Genomic DNA, 24,686 nt, shown 5'->3' with positions numbered 1-24,686 from the left:
CAATCTAGTTTGAAAAATACCAACTTAGTTTCAATACTATACAAACATTCTCCTCCCATACATCTTTGTTCCTGGCTTTTATATGGTTATTGTCACAGTTTATATCTTTATAAATGTATAAAGATATGTGCTCATTAACACAGATTTATAATTATTATTTTATGCATTTTCCTTTTAAATCATACAGGAAAAAGAGATAAGTTACAAACCAAACCAAAAGTACAAAATGCTAGCTTTTATATTTATCTATGAAATTACCTTTATTAGTGTTCTTTAAAATTTTTTTTTTGAGAGAGAGAAAGAGCACACATGCGAGGGAGGGCTAGAGAGAGAGACACACAAAGAATGTGAAACAGGCTCCAGGCTCTGAGCTGTCAGCACACAGCCCGATATGGGGCTTGAACCCACGAACTGTGACATCATGACCTTAGCCAAAGTCAGACGCTTAACTGACTGAACCACCCAGGCACTCCTCTTCAATTTTTTTCTTTTGACTTTGAGTTAATATCTAGTGTTCTTTCATTTCAACCTCAAAGACTGCCCTCAGCCCTTCTAATAGGGCAGGTCTACTAATAATGAGTTCCCTCAACTTTTGTTTATCTAGAAATGTATTAATTTTTTCTTCATTCTTGAGGATATTTTTTTTTTTTTGAGTTTACAGGCCTTTTTTCCTGACAGAATAGAAAGAAGTAGACAATTCAACAATAATAGTTTGAGCCTTCAATATCCCACAATCAATAATAGACCTACTAGACAGAAGATCAGCAAGGAAATAGACAACTTGAACAACACCATAAACCAATCAGACTTAACAGAAACCTGTAGAACATCCCATACAACAACGGCAGAATATACATTTTTATCAAGTGTGTATGGAATGTTGTCCAAGGAGAGAACAAATTTGGGTCATAAAACATGTCTCAGTAAATTTATTTATTTATTTATTTATTTATTTATTTATTATGGTCTCAGTAAATTTAAAAGGATTGAATTATACGACTTTTGTTGAGATACAATTGACATATAACATTATATTAGTTTCAGTGTACAATGTAATGATTCTGTATTTGTACACACTATGAAATGAGTCACAACTTTGACAAAAATAGAGTGATATTAGAAATCAATAACAGGAAATTTGAGAACTATACTCTTAGTCAATGGATCAAAGAAGAACTTACAATGAAAATTAGAAAACATTTTGAGATGAACGAAAATAAAAACATTACATACCAAAATATATAAGATGCAGCTTAAGCAGTGCATAGAGGGAAATTTACAGATGTAAATGCCTACATTAAGTCCAATTTGTCTATTTTTTTCTTTTGTTGTTCATGATTTTAGTATCATACATAAAACTTCGTTGCCAAATTCAAGGTCATGAAGACTTACCACTTTGGGTAGCCTGGTGGCTCAGTCAGTCAAGCATCCGATTTCGGCTCAGGTCCTGATCTCATGGTTCATGTGTTCGAGCCCCGCACAGGGCTCTGTGTTGAGAGCTCAGAGCCTGCTTCAGGTTCTGTGTCTCCCTCTCTCTCTGCCCCTCCCTCATTCATGCTCTGTCTCTCTCTCTCTCTCAAAAATAAACATTAAAAAATTTTAAACAGAAATTCTGTACCCATTAAACGATTCCCTATTCCCATTGCCATAATCCCTTGTCTATTTTCTGTCTCTGTGAATTTGCTTATTCTAGGTACCTCACATAAGTGGAATTATACAGTATTTGTCTTTTTTGTGACTGGCTTATTTCACCTAGCATAATGTCCTTCCTCCATGTTCATCCACATTGTAGCGTATGTTACAATTTCTTTCCTTTTAAAGGCCGAACAACATTCCATTGTGTGTGTATATATCACCTTTTACCAATTTGTTGATGGACATTTGAGTTGTTTCCACCTTTGGCTCTTGTGAATGGTGTTGCTGTGAACATGGGTGCACAGGTAAGCCATGCCTTTTTATGTCCACTGTTCTTTTCATCCAAGGAACTATGTGGTGAGCACCAGCCTTTTTTTCTGTCTAGCATCCCTCCCTTCTGCCACAGCCCCTCCTTCACCAATAATAGAAGAGAATCTATAGTCAGGAATCACCCCAACTGTGCTAAATATCTCTTTTGCCTTGATTGTGGCCCTTTGATCCCAAGCTGAACAAAGCAGGGCAGAGCTGAAGAAAGTGAGGTAGGACACTGTTTGCAGCCTATCAGCTATTGGAAATGCAGCTCTTAGGGAATAAAACAGACCTGAGTAAAGCATCAAGAGATTTGGGGGGAGAGAATGCCCTGGTTCCAGATGCGTCTGTGACCCAGGTGTACTCTTTTCCTTGTTGTGATGACTTGGGGTACTCCAGCATCCTTCTAACCTGCCCCCTCTTCTTGTCTAAGCCAGTACCTTCTGGAGTTATGGCTCTTGCAACCAAAGGGACAGAAACTCAAAAAAAAAAAAAAAAAAAAAAAAGGAGAAAGAAAAAAGTGACATAAGTTCACCACTATGCTCAACCCATATCTGAATTCCTCCTGTCATGAAGGAATGAAGCAGTTTGTCTTAGGTCAGATTCTCCCAGAAGCTTAACCCAGGCCAAGGATTAAAGGGCAAGTGATTTGTTAAAGAAGCGTTCCTGGGAGAAACCAGTAAGGGAGTGAAGCGGGCAGGTCAGCAAGGTAGGCATGTGACGAAGACTAGCAAGTATGTGAGCAGCTCTCAAGTATAAATAGCACCGTGGACTTTGTCCTGCTGCAGCCAAAGGAGCTGGGCCTTGGCACTAACACACCCATCACTGACTGCAAGCCGCCCTAAAGCAGGGAGGTTAAGACATAAAAGTTCCCAGGGATATATGCCTCCAGTGTCCAAGGGCAAACCTCTGAACGTTGCAGGTGTAAGCCATCGGCAGGGAGACATAGAGCATCCCGGCACACGGTGCTGGTGAAAGGGATCTGAGGATCTGAGGTGGAGGACACGGTGTTTGAAATGACATCTGGGGAAAGCGTGGGCCTCTCTCTCTTCCTCGTCTTCCCCCATGGGAAGCTGGAGCATGCCACTAACACTCACGTGCTAATGCTCGGGCTGACCCAGGGATCCTGCCATCAAAGCTGAAGGGTGTCACTTCGTGTTTGCATGCTGCGAAGCTAGCTGTTGGCTTTTTCCCCTTCCTGTTTTTCATTATGACTTCTAATGTCCTACACGAGGCATTCTGTTTACCAAATGTGTACTAGAGAAAAAGAAAGAGGTTCTCCAAGACCTTTTCTCCTTCCACAGCAGAGGCTTCGAATGCCAGCAACGGTCAGCCAGGAGGTAATAACACTGATCATAATAGCGAATTCTAGCTTTACTCAACACTTACCATGTGCCATCCTTTACGTTCATCTCCTTTAATCCAACAATTATATAAGGGAGTTACCATTGTTATCTCCATTTTCTGGATAAGGAATCCAAGCTAATAAACGGTGGAGCTGGGGTTTAAATCCAGGATGTTTTGACTCCAGAATGTGAGCTCTTAACCTCACTTTCTAAAAGATTCAATTAACAATAAAATAATTTCTCATGTGTTAAACAACAAAGATCCATGAAATAAAATATTGAATAATACTAGGAGAAACATGAGAAACAGTTTTATTGGAAATATTCTAACACATTTTCTCAACAAGTAATCCAAAAATAAATAAGGATATGGAGGATATGAACATATAAATTGTTTTAACCTGAAAACAAATAGTATACCTTCTATTCAAGTTCCGTGGACAGTGACAAAATTCAATAAATAGTAAGCTACAGAGAATGTTTTGGTAAATTTTGAAAAGTGGAAATTCTAAAAGTCAGTCTCTGATCAAAATGCAATACAACTAACAATAATATAAAACACACCACTTAGAAATGGAAAAACATCAATAGCATATCAAATCACCCTTAGGACAAGGAGTAAATCAAGAGTAAAAAACAAACTATTTAGAAAATAATTTTAAAAACAGGATACAGTCCAAGCTATCCGCAGAGGTAAAATTAACAGCATTAAGTGCTTTTAGTGTCAAGAGGAGAGAAATAAAATGAATGAATTCAGCACACAAGTTGAGATTTTGGAAAAGAGCATAAAACTAGGTACCCCCCCCAAAAAAAAAAATTGGGGAAAGGAAATATTTGAGATAGAAAACAAAAAAACAACACCAAACACCCAGAAGCCTAAGAGTAGGAGAGACGTGCCTTCCAGCCGGTGGAAAGAGAAGTATGCAGCCATGTTCCAAGTGAACTTGGTCCTCTGACCTGTCCTCAAGCTTCCCCCTTCTCACTGCACATGGTCTGCCTGGTATGCTCATCTATAGCCGAGGCTTCCGTTACCCCAGCTCCTTTCCCTATGTCAGCACCACATCTGGTACACAATGTGTAGTGTGGCATCTTCACGTGCTCTACGATAAATTCTCTCCACTTGTGACTCCTGTTCTATTAGACTTGAGGTCTTTAGAACAGGAACAATGTCCTGATCATCATTGTATCTTCAGGGCCTGGGACTAGCGAGTCGTTAATAAACGTTTGCTGAATGAAACAATGAGTGGATGGGCTCAAGTACTGATTCCTGAGTTGCATTTGGTCCCTAGTTGCTTCTGTCCCCACTGCCCAGCCACAGACCCCAGGCCAATGTCTTGAGGCCCGGAAATGAATTATTCCAACAGTAAGAGGACTAACTATAAAGTAACTGCCTAATGGGGTATTTACATAACCATTAATTGTGTGCACAATGTCAATAAAATATGAGGAAGTGGGAGCTTTGATTTTTTTTTTTCTTTCCTGCTTGAATAATCAAATATTTCCTTCGTGAAATGGAAAATAGTCCTCGCTGTCCTCAAGGCCCAGTTCAAATGCCACCTTCTCCAGAGAACCTTCCCTAATTTCTCCAACCAGAAACAATCTTGCTTTCCTGGACTTCCAGAATATCTGTCTCTCCTTCCTGTCTCTAAAAATTCTGCCTTGCTTATTTGTGTCTCCAGTGGGCTGTTGACATCCTCTAGACAGGATTGTACGGCACCACCCCTGGGAGGTGAAGGATGTGCTAGGATGTTCATCCAGACTCGAACTCGTCTTCCTCAGCACGGGTAGGGGTGTGGAGGGGACAACGTACTTTGAATGGCAGGTTGCATGGTTGACCGAGACCACACTGAACTCAAAGCATGCCAGAGCAGAGGATCACAGTGGCCAGATTCCTGCAAACCTCAGAGACCAGCTCCTGTGTACTCCCACCTACGATGCGGCTGGCTGGGAAAAGGTCCCGGAAACCATCTGTGCAGCTCCAGCTAAAACGAAGCAGGGAGATGGGGGCTGCAGTCATATTACTGGAGGCTGACAAGTGCAGCTGAGGCAGATGGATGATCATCTTTTTTGTGCCCAGGTGAACAAGGAGAGGGCATTTCAGACACAGGGATCCATCTGAGCAATCTTCAGTGGCCAGAGGATGGCAGATTTATTTTAGGAAGAACCATAGTGGCGCCTGGGTGGCTCAGTCAGTTAAGCATCCGACTTCAGCTCAGGTCATGATCTCACGGCTCCTGAGTTCGAGCCCCGTGTCAGGCTCTGTGCTGATGGCTCAGAGCCTGGAGCCTGGAGCTTGCTTTGGATTCTGTGTCTCCCTCTCTCTCTGCCCCTCCCCCAGTCACGCTTTGCCTCTCTCTGTCTCTGAAAAATGAATAAACCTTAAAAAATATTTAGGAAGAACCATAACATTAGCCATTGCCATGGCCCTCCAAATCATCTTTACTTGGCTGTCAGAACCATCTTCCTAAAACTCAGATCATACCCTGTCACTCATTCCCATACTCAGAACCCTTAATGGTTCCCCATAGCCTCAGGATTTGGCGTGACATTGTAGGCTCCGTGTGATGCGCCCCCACCCCCCACCACGACCCCATGCCTCTAAACAGTGAACTCTCTTAGGATTCCCAGTCTGGCCCCTCTCTTTCCTCACTACATATTCTCCCCTTATAGCATTTCATCCAGGACCATGGATTTCAAAATCATTCACATGTGGCAACTCCTGAATTTTCTTCTGGTCTGGATTTCTCTCCAGAGCAATATATCCAATTACTACTTGACATCTTGCCCTGGATGTCAAAGACATCTCAGACTCAGCTGCTGTCTAAAATACCCATCCCGCGCAGCCTGGGTGGCTCAGTCAATTGAGTGCCCGACTCTTGGTTTTGGCTCAGGTCATGATCCTAGGGTCATGGGACTGAGCCCTGGTTCAGGCTCCCTGCTGAGTGTGGAACCTACTCGGGATTCTCACTCTTTCTCTCTCTCTTTCTCTCTCTGTCCCTCTTCCTCACTCCAGCTCTCTCTCTCTCTCTCTTAAAAAAGTAAATAAATAAATAAAATGTCCCAACTGACGCCCTTACTCTGCTTGTCCTCCCCATATCAGTAAATATCTCTGTCATCCACCCAGCTGCTCCGGTCATTACCTCTATGACTCCTTGCACATGCCCTCCACTGCTAGTTCCTGCCAATTCTATCACCAAAGTTTCTTGAACATCCAACTTAGTTCCCTGGTCTAAGCCACATCTCCTACCTGGACTACACAAGAGCCACCTGCCAGGTGTCCTTTCTTCCTCTGTGCCCCTAGAATGCATTCTCACACACAGTCAGGGCCTAATATGCAAATCGAACAATGTCACTCCACTGACGCTGGGATAAAACCTAGCCTTCTAGTTTTTTTTTTTTTTAATGTTTATTTATTTATTTTGAGAGAGAGGGAGAGTGAGAGAGAGCAGGGGAGTGGCAGAGAGAGGGAGAGAGAGAGAATACCAAGCAGGCTCTTAGCTGTCAGCACGGAACTGGACACAGGACTGGGTCTCACCAACTGTGAGATCATGACCTGAGCAGAAATCAAGAGTCGGAAGCTTGGTAGACTGAGCCACCCAGAAGTCCCCAGCCTTCTAGTTTTAAGAGGCTCCCACTGGCCAAATCTGGGACAATTTGAGCACCAAAATAATTAAGGTTAATAACTAAAATTATTGGAAAATAGTAGAAACCCCAAAGTCCTTGCTAACAATAAATACGGAAATAAATGGGCAGAAGAATGTCAAGGGGAGAGAGAGCTGAAGTCATTTTGTAACCCTCCGGACACAGACTGATGTGCTTCAGGCAAAAAGCCTCAGTGGATGTTACATTTTATCTATTCAATAATCTCTGGAATAGGATATCTGCAGGGTTTTAACTATCTCCCTGATCACATATCAGTTACGAGGGACAAACAGTAAATTAACCAGGCAAAAATTTCAATCACCAAGGAGGAGGAGACAGTGTGTGCCTTTTGTTGTCATACCACAAAGACACAATAATATTTATGTCGTCTTCTAGCAGGAATGTGTAATGAAGAAACAGCAGACAAACCCCAAAATGAGGAAGGGGAAAACTGAATTTTCCATAATGTCAGTGTTATAAGAGACAAAGGCTAACTATTCCAGATTAAAGGAGACTAAAGAGAAATGACAACCAAATGCATTACTTCATTTCTAGACTGGACCCTGGACTAGAGGGAAAATGCTATGTAAAGGGCATTATTGAGATCATTGACAAAATGGGTGGTAAATGAGATACTGTATTGCATTAATGTTAAATTTAGTGGATTATTGTACTTGTACACATTGTACCTGTCTGGGGGTAAAGGGTGTGTGTTTGATGTGTAAAACTTATTCTCAAATAGTTCAGAATAAAAGTCACATGTAACATTCCACATATAGAAAGAATAAGTAATTTTAACAGATGAAATTAGGATAAAGGACAGACGGATCTCCACTGTACTATTCACTTTTCTGTAACTTTGAAATTATTTCCAAATAAAAAGTTGAACCAAAAAACCCAGTGTCCTTACCATGGCCTACAAGGCACCTGTCATCCCCCCTAGCCAGCCTGTCCAGTCTTAACTTGACCACTCTTATCATGGCCAGCATACTCCGCTCCATCAACATGGCTGCCTTTCAGTTTCCCCAACATACCAAGTTCCTGCCCACCTCTGGGTCTTCGTGCCTGCACTTACTATTGCCTCAATATGGAATTCTCTTCCCCCAACTCAGTTCTCAGGGGTACGATAATTATCATTTCTCAAAATGGCCTTTGACCACCCACTCCAACCATTAGGCATTATATTCTTTCATAGCTCCCTGAACTTTTCCTTCATGATACTTATCACAGTTTGCAAGAATTCATATTTTGGGAGGATTCCTAATGCCCATCTTCTCTAGTAGCCCGAAAGCTCCCTAAAGCCAGGGATCCTGCCTGTTTCACCCCTGAATGTATCCTCCACCCCTGCTACTGGACTTGGCACACTGCTGGGCACTTAGGAGCCAGTTGATTAAGTTCCACCCTCCAAGTTTACTCCCAAATTGTTGGCAGCTCTCACAGAACACACTCTACGGTCCGCCTCTAGCTCCAGGAATGGATTCATGAGGCTTTGTCTAGGAAGGCTTCTTGGCTTCTTGATTGCTACACCAGTACTTGAAACTAAGAGGCCATGGTAAGGAGGAAGGGAGACTCAGGAGGAGACTTATGTTAAATAGGAATACTATTGGGAGAGAAAGAAAGAGAGAGAGAGAGAGAGAGAGAGAGAGAGAGAGAGGTCACAGAAGGCAAGAGAGGAGGCCAGTTAGGTGCTCAACTCCATACATTTGTGTTTCCTTTTTCCTTGTTCAAGCTCGGCATCTGGCAGCTCGTGAGTTGAGGTGGCCTGGCGGGCGCTAAGGGCTTGGACTCTTGTCTGAATCTTGACTCAACAACAAATAGGCTGCATGACCTTGGGCAATGGTCTTAACTTTCCCAGACTCCAAGCCCCTGTCTGCAAAATGGGAGTACTGCTAGTATTTACTTTACGGGGCTGCTGTCAGGATTACCTGAGCTCATCTCTGGAAAGCCCTTTGATCGTGTTTGGTCTATAGTCTAGGGAGGAATGAACATCATAGGTGCACGCACAGGAGGAGCAGGATGCACCGGTTCCAGCTAATAGGATTGTTTTCTAGGTTTAGGCAATAACAGGGCTTCAGACAATAGTCAAAGAGCCCCCTCACCACTCCCTATTCCACCACGCCCCCTGCCCCTGATTCAATCCCTATTAAACAAACCTACAGTGTGCAGGCTCCATCTAACACAGTCCTTTCTCCAAGCATCTTTTGAAAATCATCTTTTCCACTGTCCCCCAAGTGTGCCCCAAGTCAGACGATGCCAGAGTTCACCTACTTGATTGCAGCTAAACCCTGTTTTCCAGGTAACCATGGTGACACCTCTTCCTCAACACCGCTACCTTCTGTGGGGATCAGTAAGTATTCCCAGGCCCCTTACTTGGAGATAGCTCTAATGTCTGCCAAGGAGCTTCTGACCATCCTATCTCTGAAGGAAAGACAAACATGTGGACACCACTTCACAGCTTGGAAAGCAACTCCACAACACGACCTCCCTTTCATCCTCACAATGGCCCTGTGAGGTAGATACAGCAGATAATAACTATACTGGCCCACGTTTATCCAGCATTTACACTGTGTGAAGCATTTACGTATGTGCTCTCATTTAAACTCACCCAAATCCTGTGAAGTGGGCTCCGTTTTTCCATTTTACAGAGGAGAAAAATGGGGTTCTGAGTGGTTAGCACTTGCCTCCAATCAAAGAGGTAGTAAGTAAATGAATTTAAACCTCAGCCCATCTGACTCTAAAGCCACACTTTTAACCTTTCTACAATACTGCCTCACAAAACACGCATTATTATTTCCAGGCACCATTCTACTCATTAAATTGAAACTCAGAGAGTTAAAGTGACTTGCCCAAAGTCTCACAGCAGTAACTGGGAGAGCTGAGATCCACAATTGGATCTTCTGGCTCTGAGGCCCCTGAAAGCAGGAAGTATCAGTGACTGGGTCTGATGATATTCTCAGTAATTATTTCTGTAACAGACTTGCCTTGCCAATCCTGTTCAGCCCGGAATAGTATATCTGGGCAGGAAGTCCTTCCTGGTGTTTTCCGGGAAATTTATGTTTTTCTGAATCCCAACAAAAATCAGTCAAGAGATTGGGAAAACAGGAAAAAGTGTTATAACTCTCTTGTGAGAATTCGTGCTTAACAATAAATACAGAGGCATTCGTGGTTTGAAGGAATCCACTGACATGAAGTAGAAAGCAAGAGAAGGAAATGCTGATAAACGGCGTCCTAGGTTAAGGGAGACATGTTGGGAACTTGGGTTAGAAGCACTAAATAGGAGAAAAGTGGTTCTGATCATTCTTTTTCATAGCCGTTGCCATATTACAAGTGTATCTGTGGCCCTGTCTGCTGTAAACAGTCATTCTCACAAATAGAATATTAATCTGTTTACATGCATCATGTATCTCATGCAAATCCTAGGAATGATGTTCCAAGAAGCAAGTTTTGGAAACAAGTCCTCAAATTGGCAATTTCAACACCTGCTTCCGTGTAATACAGTTATCTTGCTGAAGATTTAAACATTTTGTTATTCCAATACTACCCAGTTGTGTTGGGTAGTTGGTATTTTCTGGTTTTTGAATATTTGCTGTAGCCTACAGTTCTTTGTAACTACTCTTATTAAAAATATACGCAAAGTTATGAAAATACAGAATAACATGATTTCAGGAATTCCCAAGAATTCCAATTTTTCACTTCCAAATCCTGAAGATTAATATCTGTTGGGAAATCGGAAACCTTAGCCCAGGGGAACTGCATGAACTTCCCAAGCAGTTCAGTGGGATGGCAAACTATGGAGTGGCCATCTTTTGGCTTCCAGGAAGGCTCTGCCCAGGAGCAGGTCCTGGAGTAGGGCTTCCTTGGCCAACATCCCTCTAAAGGCAGAGGTCTTAGAAGAGGTTACTTCAGGATCCATGGGCAGAGCCTGAAGCATTGGCCTTAGCGTGAAAAATCTGGAGTCTCAAGTTTCATCTCAATCATTGGTGTAAATGTTAATTTCATTCCCGAGAGTATCTGCTCGTTTTAGCATAAAAAGTGTTTTATTTAATTACCATGAGAAAAAAATGGATGCTCCATAAATGGATGCCCTGTCAAACCTGCACCCTTAACTCTTGCGCCAGCAGAAGTGGTGCAGCAAGGCCGCCTGTGGAAGCAGGCAGGCAGACCTGGGTCTGTATGCTGGTCCTGCCACATACTGGCTGTGTGACTTTGGGCAGGTCCCTTAACCTCTCTGAGACTTAGTTTCTCCATCTGTAAAATGCTGATAATGAGAACACCAGTGTCACTGGGATATTGTGAGGATTAAATGTGATAATCACTGTAAATCACAATGCCTGGCACAGAGTAAGCTCTCAATAAACGCGAGACATCATTCCCTAATATGACAGGCCCAGCAGTGGAGTTGGGAGAGAAGAGCTTGGTGAAAGCCCTTGGAACCACTCACAGGGCCCATGTGCTCAGGGCCTTCTCCAGGTGGGGATTTTCCAGGGCTCTGGGCCCACCCCCCTGGCCCAGGATGCCTTTCCGCAGGCTGTAAGGCGGGCACCAGGGCAGAAAGGCCTCTGTCCCATGTGGGTTCCCAGGAGACTGGCGAGGTTGGCACTGGCTAGGAGCTCTTGAGGCATGTCCTCTGGCGCTTGAGGTAACCTTGCCGCAGGTTTGGCATCCGTGGGCCTGCCGGTGGACGGGGCTGGGGAGGTGGGGAGGTGGAGTGAAGGTGGGGGAGGTGGGGTTTGGGGTAGGGGTGGGGATAGGCCTTGGGGTAGATGGGGGTACGGTGGCGGGCGGAGGGGGTTTTAGGGTCTCCGCGCCAGCGTGGGCCTCGCGGGGCCTGGCCGGGTGTCGCGGGAGGCCAGAGGCCAGCGGACACAGGGTGGAGGCGCTGGTGCCAGAGGAGGTGGGCACTGCGCCCCCGGCGCCCACCCCGCACCCCAGCGCGGCCTGGGCCTCTGGCGGCGAAGTGTCCTCAGGTGCTGGGTGTGGTCTGAGTTGTGCCCAAGCCCGCTTGACACTTGAGGTGCCGGTGGGCTCGCTCACTGTGCGAGGGTCATTGGCGAGCAAGATGGGTGCTGTGACCTTAGGTTTGGGGCAGGCTAGGGCGGCTCGCCGCCGAAGGTCCCGCGTTGGCTGTAGGGCTGGGAGGCTCTTTCCACCCCCGGGGCACGGGGCGGCCAAGAGAGACCCAAAGGCCTCGCCTTGCCTGAGGAGCCGGCTCACCTCCCCTTCCCCTGGGGGATCGTCCTGGGTGCCCTCGGGGCCTTGCTTCCTCCCCCGGGAGCTCTGGTGTCCGGCAGCACCGTGGAACTGGGCCTGGCGTTTGTCCGGAGGCCTCTCCTGGGAAGGAGCCTCCTGAGGGGCTCGGTCTTCAGACCTTTCTCGTGGAGGGCTCTTCTGGTCATTCTCACTCCCGAATCCTGCAGGAGGAAAACAAGAATCTGGGTAGTGTTTTCTCCTCCCTCTACCCAAGACTAGGAAAACCCTGGCTTGGAATCTTAAACGGGGCAACCTGGTGGAAAATCTTTGCAAATGACAAAGTTGTGTGTTTCTGACGGCAGGTGGAGGTGGAGGCAGGGCCTTGTGGGAACTGGGCGGGTGAAATCTGACAGAGCTGGGCAGCTCTACAATTAGTTGTGGTGTGATTTTAGGCAAGTGTCATAACGTCTTGTGTCTGTTTGTTCCGCTGTAAGGTGGGGATAGTGGTAAAGGCAGCCTCAAAGGACTGTCAGTGTGATCAGGGGGTCTACAGACCATCAGGATGGCAGGGCACAGCAGTGATATGTTAAATCATCGATCAGATGTAAACTTGTGCCTTAAACAAAAATGTTTCTAACTCTGTCACTACCGGGTGAGGTCCAGCACCACCACCCCCCCCCCCGCCCCCGCCCACTAACTATCGTGGATATCCCTAACACCCAGATATTGGTGCCTTATATTATTTACCATTAAAATAACCGGAGTCCTTGGGGGTAGCTGATTCCATTTCTTAGACAATAAAAATCAGAATGGGGCTCCCAGCATCCTGTTGATGCCAGATAACAAGGATATTTTCAAGGATGTCAGGGGTAGTGTTACAAAGACAAATATGCTTTTAGTGAATGGACTACTATTGTCAAAGCTGTAAGTGTTTGAGCACCTAAAATATATAACAATCACTATGCTTCAGGGAAATGTCTGAGAAAGGCTGTGAGTCCCTAAACTACTCAAAAGTATTAAGTTAACATAAAATCTTCAAAAAGGTAGTTAGTTGTACTATAAGTATACTATACTATAGGTAGTTGTACTACAAAGGTGTGAGAATAGAGATGTAGAATTTTGATGATTGTTATAAATAAGAGAGTGTGAATGTGGTATTTTGTTACTTGCATTATTACTCTACTTTTTTTCTTTTCTCTCTCCCTCTCTCTCTTTTAGAGAGAGCAAGCACATTGGGTAGAGGGAGGAGGAGAGAGAAAGAATCTTCAGCAGGCTCCACGCCCAGTGCAGAACCCGATGTGGGGCTTGATCTCACGACAATGAGATCATGACTTGAGCTGAAATCAAGAGTTGGATGCTTAACTGAGAGAGCCACCCAGGTACCCCTATTCCTCTACTCCTATTGATAAGGCATACATATGAACTCATTTCTATCTGTGCAAGGAGGGAAGGATAGATCCAGGGAACTGTGAGCCCAGTGACCCTGGGAAAAGCAGGATTACCATGACTGAACAGCACCGATAAATACATGTAGTAGCCAGGTAGAAGGAGATGTCAGCACTGTTCTGAGATGATGATGTACCCATTTGTTGATGAGAAATACATTTATTTGTTACCTCATCTCCTAAGGAAATAGTTCTCAACCTGAGGAGCTCTAAAAAATATCAAGCTATAGGTCCCATCACAAAAGATCCCCAGATTCTATAATAAATAAGGGATTAATATTCAGAACAAAGAACTCTCACAAATTAACAACAATAAAAGTAACAAATCAACTGAAAATGGGCAAAGGACTTGAACAGACATTTCTCCAAAGAATACCAAAAATGGCTAATAAGCACATGAGGATATGCTCACCATCACTATTAGAGAAATGCAAACCAGAACCACAGTGAGAAAGCCACAAAACCACAAAAATCACACTTGTCTGGATGGGTACTATAAAAAAACAACAACACAGAAAATGACAAATGTTGGTGAAGATATGAAGATTTTGAAACCCTCGTGTGCTGTTGGTGTAAAAGTAAAATGGTGCCACTGTGGAAAACAGTATGGCAGGCCCTCGAAAAAGATGCAGCAGGGACACCTAGATGGCTCAGTTGGCCAAGTGTCCGACTCTTGATTTCGGCTCAGGTCATGATCTCACGGTGCATGAGATGGAGCCCCTCACTGGGCTCTTCGCTGACAGCCCAGTCTCATGAAGTATGAGATCATGACCTGAGCCGAAATCAAGAGTCGGATGTTTAACTGACTGAGCCCCCCAGGCAGCCCCAAAACACAATCTTAAAGAAATGTTTGAACACCTGTGTTCATAGTAGCATTATTTGCAATAGTCAAGGGATGGAAGCAACCCAGTGTCAATGGATGGATGAATGGATAAATAAACATGGGATATTATATACAATGGTACCCAGACTTAAAAAGGAAGGAAATTCGACACATGCTACAACATGGACGGACCATGAATATATTATATTACATGAAATAAGCCAGTCACAAAACAACAAGTTCTGTATGATTCCACTTATAAGAAGTACCTAGAGTAGTCAAATTCAGAGTCATAAAGTGCAGTGGTGGTGGCCAGGAGGGCTGGGGGTAAAGGGGAGAGAGGAGCTATTGTTTAATGAATACAGAGTTTCAGTTTTGCAGGATGAAAAGAGTTCTGGAGATGGATAGTGGTGATGGTTTCACAACAAGGTGAATGTACTTAATGCTACAGAACTGTCCACTTAAAAATGGTTAAATGGTAAACTTTATGTTATGTGTATTTTATCACAACCAAAAAAAAAAAAAAAAAAAAAGATTCCCAAATTCTAATGTGCAATCGGGTTTGAGATCCCTGTCAGGGGAAGGGCACAGACGGGTATTTGTGAAACTGGCCATCTTACCAATTATAAGTTAATAACGGATTTTATTAGTGCCAACAGACCAGGTCAATACATCATAATGAAAGGACAATAGCTCAGGTATTAATGGCCATACCAAAATTGAATGTACCATTTCTGAGAAAGACATCAAGGTTCAAAAATTCATATCTGTATAAAAATCAGTTACATGTATCAGATCTTATTTGGATTCTGATTCAAACTGGAAAAATTTTAGTTGGCATTTATGGGACATTTTCAAACTGAAAAATTGGAATATACTGGATAGTCAATATTAAGGAATGATTATAAAAAATTGTAGTTGTGGGATGCCTGGGTGGCTCAGTCAGTTAAGCATCCAACTCTTGATTTCAGCTCTTGTGGTTCGTGCATTAGAGCCCCACGTCAGGCTCTGCACTGACAGCCAGGAGCCTGCTTGGGATTCTCTATCTCCCTATCTCTGCCTTTCCCCCGCTCATCTTCCTTCTCTCTTTCTCTCTCTCAAAAATAAATAAATAAGCATTTAAAGAAAATTTTAGTTGTAGGGGCACCTGGGTGGCTCAGTAGATTAGGCATCAACTTCATTCAGCTCAGGTCATTATCTCATGATTTGTGGGTCCGAGCCCCACATCAGGCTCTGCTGTCAGCACAGAGCCTGCTTGGGATCCTCTGTCCCCCTCTCTCTCTGGACCCCCTCTCAAAAATAAATAAACATTAAAAAATTTCGTTGTAGGGGCACCTGGATGGCTCAGTTGGTTACGCGTCTGACTTCGGCTCAGGTCATGATCTTGTGGTTCACAAGTTCAAGCCCAGCGTTGGGCTCTGTGGATTCTGTGTCTCCCTCTCGCTCTGCCTCTCTCCTGCTCTCTCTTGCATACTCTCTCTCTCTCTCAAGAGTAAATAAACATTTAAACAATTTTTAAAAATTAATTATAATAATGATACTGTGGCTTAAAATCCTTAATCTTGGGGTGCCTGGGTGACTCAGTAAAGCATGTGATTCTTGATATTGGGGTTGTTAAGTTTGAGCCCCATGTTGGGTGTAGGGATTACTTAAAACTAAAATCTTAACAAATAATAATAAAACCCTTAGTCTTTTAGAGAATCATACAGAAATAATTCAGATGACATTCTATTATGTATGAGATTTGCTTCAAAATGACAAGGGAGGAGAGTCAGTAGCCATGAGTTGATATTGTTCAAGTTGAGTAGGGGGTTCGTGGAGATTACATATACTATATTTACTTTTGTATTTGTTTGTAATTTTCCATAATATGTTTTTCTCTAAAGCATGAAAAAGAAATAGAGAAGGAAGGAAGGAAGGAAGGAAGGAAGGAAGGAAGGAAGAGTGAGAAACAGAAAGAAAGAAACTTAAAAGCCACACAAGGTAACAAGAAAATTTTATACAAACAGGCCCAGGGGCTAATGATCAGCAGCTCAGTTTTCAGTCCTCAGAACTGTGCAACCTGATCCCATGTCTCTGGCCAGACCTGTAACCTAAGCTTATTCTGAGACAGTTTCCTTTTTCTTCTGGGTCTAGTAGGATTACAAAAACTCTAAGAAGGTATAAAAATAATAACTGGTAGAATTACTGAAACCCTAGAAAAGTAGAAAAATTAGAACCTCAGGAAGGTTGGAATAAGGACAAGGTGTTAGAATAAGGACAAGAGAAGGTTAAACCCATGGTTTTAGCACTTTTATAACCAGTTTTGATGGTGGGATTTTAGTAAATTCTGTAATTACTCTATTTGTATATGCTTAAAGCATATGAGTAGTCAAAAGGATCCTCCATATTGACTTTGTATTTACAGTTAAATTATTGAACATAATTTAATTGATCAAATTTGTAACCAAAGCCTAAGGCCCTTTTGAAAAAAATGGTTTACGGGAGCGCCTGGGTGGCTCAGTCGGTTAAGCGGCCGACTTCGGCTCAGGTCATGATCTCGAAGTTTGTGAGTTCGAGCCCCGCGTCGGGCCCTGTGCTGACGGCTCAGAGCCTGGAGCCTGCTTCGGATTCTGTGTCTCCTTCTCTCTGACCCTCCCCCGTTCATGCTCTGTCTCTCTCTGTCTCAAAAATAAATAAACGTTAAATTAAAAAAAAAAATGGTTTTCAATTTTTTCTTTTTTGTTATATAGAGTCTAATAATTTGAGCATTAAACAGAACACAGAAGGTATTCAATATTTTTCTCCAGCCCAGAAGCCTCTTAATATGAAATCACCTACTCTGGGTTCTTACTTCACCTTAAACAAGCAGATACAGGTACAGCATTTGGCACAGGGCCTGCAGCATAGGACGATCTCAAAGCCAGTGCAGATGAGCTAATTCACTGGAAAGGGAAGGGGTGATGGCAAGAGCAGACATCAGACAGGCAGAGCCACAGAGAGGGGCTCACACAGGCATGTCGTGTGTCTGGTTCATCGGGTAGCTATTCGGTCATTCAGCAACTGCTAACTGTGCACCAAGAAGGTGCCAATCGCTGGAGATATTATGGTCAAAAGGACAGGCCCTACCATTTTTCCTCCTTCCAAGTCCCACTGGCCATTCTTATCTTGAGGAAACAAACAAGTCCTGCCACACTTCTCCCTTCAGGCCATTCCCATGAATACAGCTAAGACATTCCGGGCCACTGAGGAGCAGCCCTGGCTTCTGTTCAAGAGGCAAAGAGTAAAGGTCTCCATTCAGGGCACAGGCACTTAGCTAATTTCCACCTAACTGGTTAGAAGCCTGGGCTTTGGATATAGGTTTGAGTCCTGACTCAGCTGGGTTTTTTGTTTTAGTTTTGTTTTTTGGCTAGGTGGCTCAGCCTCTTTTATCCTTGACCCTGGGCAAGTGATATAACATCACTAGGCCTGTTTTTGTTTTTTGTTTTTTGTTTTTTGTTTTTTTTTTTTGTCTACCTAGTCGGAATAATAATCCCTACTAGACAGGGTTCCTCTGAGGATTAAATGAGATTGCATATATATGTGAGCGTATGAGTGTGTGTATTACATATACAGCTCATCTATGTCTACACATGGATAGAGACATAGCCACTGAGGAACATTAGTGGCTGCTACTATTACCTTAATATTGTTGTTACTTCAGGATTTGCTCCTTGGAAGATCTTGGGTATTTGTTTATGGTTATAACCCAACAGGTTAGATTTCACTGGCAAAGAAATGTTTATTTTTTCTGAGTATTAGTTTATCACCCTGTTCAGGCCAATTGATGGCTATTCCAGTTCACATTTTCCCCCAAATCATCAGCAGATAAAAATAGATGAAGAATGTCAGAAAGAAGGTTCTGGGAAAACATGTCTCCAGAGACAACAGTGCAGGCAAGGGGTTGGAATGCAGAGGGTGTATCTGATCCCACTGGGATTGGGGCCATCGCTCACAGCTGTGCCCTTCCCCTTCCTGGGAAACAGCGATCGGTAGAGTTATTACAACAAATTTCCAACAGATGGCGGTAATTTGTTTTAAGAAAGGGGCACCTTTTTAAAATTCACACGGTCTTGCTAGGAATTTGCGAACCATTTGAAGAGTTGATTGTGGTCTCTCCAGAGGAGAGAGCTTGTAACACACTTTCTTGTTTTTTGTGCCAGGCAAGGATCTAAGAAACCTGGAGCAGGCTGGAACTGCCTTCTCTCAAGGTCTGGGGCAAAGATGAGGATTTCTTGTGTGGTAGACAGAATTTGAAAGATAACCCCCTAAAACTCCTGCCCCGTGGTTTTTCATACACTAAGGGATTCTGCAGATATAACTAAAGATGTAATTAAAGTTCCACGTCAGTTGATGTTAAGATACAGAGATTATCACTCAATCCGGTAGCCACTTAAAAACAGAGTTTTTGGGGGCGCCTGGGTGGCACAGTCGGTTAAGCGTCCGACTTCAGCCAGGTCACGATCTCGCGGTCCGTGAGTTCGAGCCCCGCGTCAGGCTCTGGGCTGATGGCTCAGAGCCTGGAGCCTGTTTCCGATTCTGTGTCTCCCTCTCTCTCTGCCCCTCGCCCGTTCATGCTCTGTCTCTCTCTGTCCCAAAAAAAATAAATAAACGTTGAAAAAAAAAAAACAACAGAGTTTTTGGGGTGCCTGGGTGGTGCAGTCGGTTAAACCTCTGACTCTTGTTTTCAGCTCAGGTCATGATCTCATGGTTCGTGAGTTCCAGCCCTGTGTCAGTCTCCGTGCTGACAGTGAGGAGCCTGCTTGGGATTATCTCTCTCTCCTCCTCCCCTGTTCTCTCTCCCTCACACACAAAATAAATAAACTTTAAAAAATAAAAAATAAAAGCAGAGTTTTCTCCAGCTGGTAGCAGAAAAAGAAGTCAGAGACTTGAAGCAAGAGGAGGATTCTGAGCTATTGGTGGCTTGAAGATGAAGGGAGCCACGTGATGAGGAACATGGTGGCCTCTAAAGAGCTGACAGCCAGCAAGGAAACTTCGAACACAACCCTACACAGCAAGGAACTGAATATGGCCAACAACCTGAATTTGTTTGGAAGTAGAATCTTCCCCCAGATTCTAGGTAAGACCCCAGCCCAGCCAACACCTTGACTTTGACCTTAAGAGACTCTAAGCTGAGAACCTAGCCAAGCCAAGACCCTGAGCTGAGAACCCAGCAAAGTCCATAGGACCTGACCTACAGAGCTATGAGACAGTGAAGGGGTGTTGTTTTAAGCTGCTAAATTTGTGGTCATTTGGTGTGGAGCAAGATAAAACTACTGTAATATGCTTGGTGTCATGAAAGAGCTCAGCTGGTAAGAACCTGGGAACCCCTTCAGGAAAAGGCTATAGCATCCCTCTTGCATAACATTGGTGGGGAGGTCACATTTTCCCACCCCTAATATTTCCTTTTATGTAAAGGGAGGACTACAGGTCTATACTCCTGCCTTTCTCCATCTCCTGACTTACTTAGGAAGGAGAAATGTATCCACATACCAGTTCCTTCCTCTGCTTTCCCCTTGAGAGTGATTTGTTGGCTAAAACTTGGGTTCTGCTCTACTCCTCCATGTTCCACGTTTTACAAGGGGAAGGTGGTCATGGTCCATTGCTGCCAGTGACCATGAATAGATAAATAATTAATTCTGGGATTTAATAACATGGCTCAGAATGCAAGAACTAGGGTAAAAATATGCCATCCCTCCCCCTCCCCTGATGTGCAACCCTGGAAGAACCTATCTAATCTGCTCACTTTTGCAGACCTGGGAGGGAGTTATACGCATAAACTGCTTACACTTGACTGCTTGATTACTGCCTGTACTTGAACCCTATAGGTGAAGCTTCCTCTTAGTGTCTTAGCAGATAATGGCCTTCAAATTTGTTCAGTATCAGTTCTTATGGGCCAAATTGTGTTCTCCCCCCACCAAAAAAGTTATATGCTAAAGTCCTAACCCCTAGTACCTCCAAATGTGACTGTATTTGGAGATCAGGTGTTTAAAGATGAAATTAAGTTAAAAATAAAGTCATTAGGGTGGGCCCTAAGCCAATATGACTGGTGTCCTTAATAAGGTGAGATTAAGACACAGACACACAGAGGGAAGATAATATGCAGACACAGGTAGAAGACAGCCATCTACAAGCCAAGACGAGAGGTCTCAGAAGAAACCAACTCTGCCGACACCTTGATTTTGGACTTCCAGCCTTTAGAACTGTGAGAAAATAAATTTCCCACAGCCACCAGTCTGTGGCACTTTGTTATGGCGGCCCTTGCAAATTAATACACTGGCCCACTAAGAGGAAAATGTTTCCCTATATCATTTGCCTGTTTGCAAGAGCCTAGTATCCTGTTCTTACTGCTAAGAGTAAATAAAATCATGGACAGTTAAAGAAAAGCTAACAGCCCATCTAAGGGGACTCAGAAACCAAGCTGGGCTCCTGAATGAAATGGCTCTAACTGAAGTAAAATTGATTGAAGAAGACTATTTTTTTTTTAAGTTCATTTATGTTTGAGAGAGAGAGAGAGCATGAGCAGGGGAGGGGCAGAGAGAGAGAGAGAGAGAGAGAGAGAGAGAGGGACACACAGAATCCAAAGAAGTCTCCAGCTGACAGCTGACAGCTCAGAGCCTGACGTGGGGCTGGAACTCGCGAACCACAAGATCATAACCTGAGTCAGACACTTAACCAACCAAGCCACCCAGGCACCCCTGAAAAGGGCTGTTGTTTTTTTTTTTTTTTAATTTTTTTTAACGTTTATTTATTTTTGAGACAGAGAGAGAGAGAGCATGAACGGGGGAGGGTCAGAGAGAGGGAGACACAGAATCTGAAACAGGCTCCAGGCTCTGAGCTGTAAGCACAGAGCCCGGCGCGGGGCTTGAACTCACGGACCACGAGATCGTGACCTGAGCCGAAGTCGGCCGCTTAACCGACTGAGCCACCCAGGCGCCCCTGAAAAGGGCTGTTTTAAAAAAAAGGTTGAAGAGCTCAAACTTCCTTGTTATCAGTCTTCTAATCCTGTTCCTTCCAAGTCCCACACCATCCAGCCAAACCATTAGCAACTGTCCATGAATTAGTATAGTTGTGTACTTCTGGCCCTTTCTGATGTCAGACAGAGTGAACAACTGTACTGCTTGAAGATCTGTCCACTGCAAGGACTTTTCTTCACCCCCATCCTTCAGGTTCACCCTAGTGGGGTCGTGGGGCTAACAGCTGTCCCTGTCAGGTCATAACTACATATCAGACAGACGCATCTATACAGGCTTGAGTTTTTTCTTCCTCAGTTGGCTGGGAATAAGGGACACTTCAGAATGTCATAGGCATTGGTTGATTGAGGGAGAGAAGACAATGCAACAGGAACCATCTGCTCATGTACATGGGTCATACCTTCTGGATATTTCCAAGCCTGGTCTCTTATATGCATTTTCACTTGATAATACACTACTGCTGTTCACGCCCAACCTTATGGTTAGGTTGGACAGACAACACCCCATTCATGATGAACATCCCAGGTGGCATGGTCACCTGAGGTCACCTAGGTAGCTGTTCAGTCCCTGCCAAGTCCCAACAGCAAACCAGAAACTGTTTCTCAAAAGTAGTATAGTTGTCTGTAGAAAATGGCCTACATTTATCAAATATCCCATGAATCTGTGCTTTAATTCTGCTATTAGTGAATACTCGTTCCCGCTAGAGGATCCATATGGCATCCCTGTTTGCCATGGACACTTTGGGTATCACTGGCTCTGCTAGATCATCAGCACCAAGTGGTAGGGCACTGCGGCCTGAACTGGCAGCAGAGTCTATTCTTGCTCTGGTCCCTACTCAAAACTGGCCCCCACACGTGACTCTATTGAGGAGTTATGTTACCTCCAAAATCCATGGACCTACAACCATTGTGCCTCCTTGGGGGTGAGTAGGTTGTATGAGGTGCAATCTGTCTTTCACCTTGAAAGAGACATCCTTATATACTTCAGACTATGGAATTTCCAGAAACTTCACTGAGGTGGCAGGCCCCTGAATTTTTTGTGGGGTTTATCTTCCACTTTCTAATTGTGTATGTCTTACTAAGGCAAGCAAAGTATTTGTTACTTCCTGCTCATTAGATCTAATAATACTGTCAATATAATGGACCAGAGTGACGTTTTGTGGAATGTTAAGATGACCAAGATCTCTGCAGATTATATTATGTCATAGCAGAACTGATACAACACTGAAGCAACCTGAAGATACATGATGGCCTTGCCAGCTAAAAGGAGACTGCTCTAGTGGACGCTGCACACTGTCCCGGAGAGAAAGCCAGGTCAATAGCTGTATGCCAAATACCATGGCATTTGTACTGTACTGACTTGCTCTGGGAAAGATACCAAATCTGGGACGGCAGCTACAATTGGAATCATCACCTGATTTAAGTTCATAACCATCCACAGCCATTCTCCAAGATCCATCTGACTTCTGCACAGGCCAGACTGTGAGTTAAGTAGGTATGTGATAGGTCTCACTGCAACTGCTTCTTTCAACTCTTTGACCATGGCATGAATCTCTGCTTTTCCCAGGGATGTATTTTTACTGGGTTGTTGTCTTTCTAGGGAGAGGATTTTCCAGAGGCTTTCGCTTTGTCCTTCCTACCACATTGGCCTCCAGGCTATGGGTGAGAGAGGAGCCTATGTGGGGATTCTGTTACTACATCAGTTTTCAAGGTATTGTCTCTTAGCTCCAAATTCACCCTCCAGTATCTGCTCTGAGATAACGGGCTGGGCTACTTACGGGTTTCTCAGTGTACGGAGCATGATGTTAAGCTTTGTCAGCAGAGGGCGCTGGAGGGCCATTTAAAGAGCAAGGAGATGCCCTTCCTGATTCTAGTCCAGTCGAGGTTTCATTTTTCTTGCTCTTGCCGCAGTTTTGCAGGGCTACTGTATGTGGGCACATCCAGTGGGCTTCTGCCTTACGTGTGTGACCAGGGTGAGGAGTTCTTTGGTGGGAGCTCATTAGATCCCAGCTTGCAACCACCTTGCTGCACCTCCTGTACCTGGACTCCAACACCACAAACCACAGACCACATGCTGCCTTTGTGGTAATTGGATTCCTTACACTTGGACTCCTTTTGCACACTCACCTACCAGTCTTCACCCTCATGCAGCTTTCTCTAGCATTGGACTTCTGCAAAGCAAGCTTCCTCTAGCACTTGACTTCTACAGTGGTCTGGTTTTCTCTAGCACTGTGCTTTACCAAGTGCACTTTCTGTTTGACTCTCTACAGTACTTGATTCCTGCACTGGCGAAGCTCTCTCCAGCACTGGGCTCCTGCAGAGTATATACTTCCTATAGTCTTAGTTCCAGCCGTGCTCAGTAATTAGCAACTTCACCTGACACTCCCAGGGCAGCTTTCCAGGAAGCTGCATTGTTGAGGCACACGGCTGAATTTTCTGCCATGCCCTTTCTTCCTTCCTTCTTTCCTTCCTTTCTAAGTTTTTTTTTTCCCCTTAAGTAATCTCTACACCCAACGTGGGGCTCAGACTTACAACCCCTAGATCAAGAGTCCAAGGCTCTTCCAACTGAGCCAGCCAGGTGCCCCTCTACCATACCCTTTCAGATGGAGCCTGGATCTTAGACCTGGTAGAAAAGGACTTTTCCTTGGGTGTTTTTTCTCAGCCCTAGGGATAGTAGCTGTTGTTTATATCTGCTACTTCGATATTCTTTAGAATTCTCTTTAGCTCTCATTAGCCTATTCCCTAATATTCCAAGCCCCTGTTAATAATTCTTTATGTTAAACTTTCCCATTGTGGCTTCTGTCTCCTGACTGGAGCTTAACTGATCTAATAATTGGTACTGGGAGTGGACCTAGGAACAAACGCACAAAGATGGGGTTTTGCAATGGATTTGATCATACTTCAGCAGTGCTGAGTTCTTTGCCAATGGGAAATGGTATGCTAGTAACCCACAGTATGCAATAGCATCACAGTTAAAGCTGTCACCTGTGGTTCATTGTGATGCAGCACATGCCTTGGGAACCCAAATGACGGCTGCCCTTGACTGCTTTTGGCAATAGTAATGACTAATGACTGTGGTGTAGCATGGATTCTTTTCAGTGCATTTGAGTGATTACAGAGAAAATGACAAGCTCAGGTCTACTAATGCCCAACACAAGTCAGTCTAAGAGCCAGGGTGTTTACATGACAGACCTAAAACCATATCTTACTTACCTAGACCCAGAGCTAATACTGCTAAAAGTCAAACACAAAATATGATTGTGTAGGTTGCTAAATTATAATAGCAGTTGATTCAGTATTATCAA

At 44.0% G+C, this 24,686-nt stretch overlaps 1 protein-coding gene across 1 annotated transcript; it reads right to left on the bottom strand.

Annotated features, from left to right (window-relative positions):
- Positions 1–1,488: 1,488 nt before the first annotated feature.
- On the bottom strand, positions 1,489–23,824 carry LOC125154687 (SH3 domain-containing protein C23A1.17-like). Its single transcript, XM_047839216.1, has 3 exons — positions 23,758–23,824; positions 6,101–12,343; positions 1,489–1,499 (listed from the first exon to the last, which is right to left on the bottom strand). The coding sequence occupies exons 1-2, from the start codon at positions 23,822–23,824 to the stop codon at positions 11,370–11,372; spliced, it is 1,041 nt and encodes a 346-aa protein (XP_047695172.1). The 3' UTR covers positions 1,489–1,499; positions 6,101–11,369.
- Between the last annotated feature and the right edge of the window lie 862 nt (positions 23,825–24,686).

The sequence above is a fragment of the Prionailurus viverrinus genome, chromosome E3 (genome assembly GCF_022837055.1).
Source record: "Prionailurus viverrinus isolate Anna chromosome E3, UM_Priviv_1.0, whole genome shotgun sequence".
Classification (NCBI taxonomy): domain Eukaryota; kingdom Metazoa; phylum Chordata; class Mammalia; order Carnivora; family Felidae; genus Prionailurus; species Prionailurus viverrinus.
This window is presented reverse-complemented; position numbering and strand designations above follow the sequence as displayed.

Coding starts and splice junctions, on each gene's coding strand:
- LOC125154687 (XM_047839216.1), bottom strand. CDS start 23,824: ATGGCAGAAAATTCAGCCGTGTGCCTCAACAATGCAGCTTCCTGGAAA. Junction 12,344..23,757: donor AGCTGCCCTGGGAGTGTCAG/GTGAAGTTGCTA, acceptor TTCCTCCTGCAG/GATTCGGGAGTGAGAATGAC.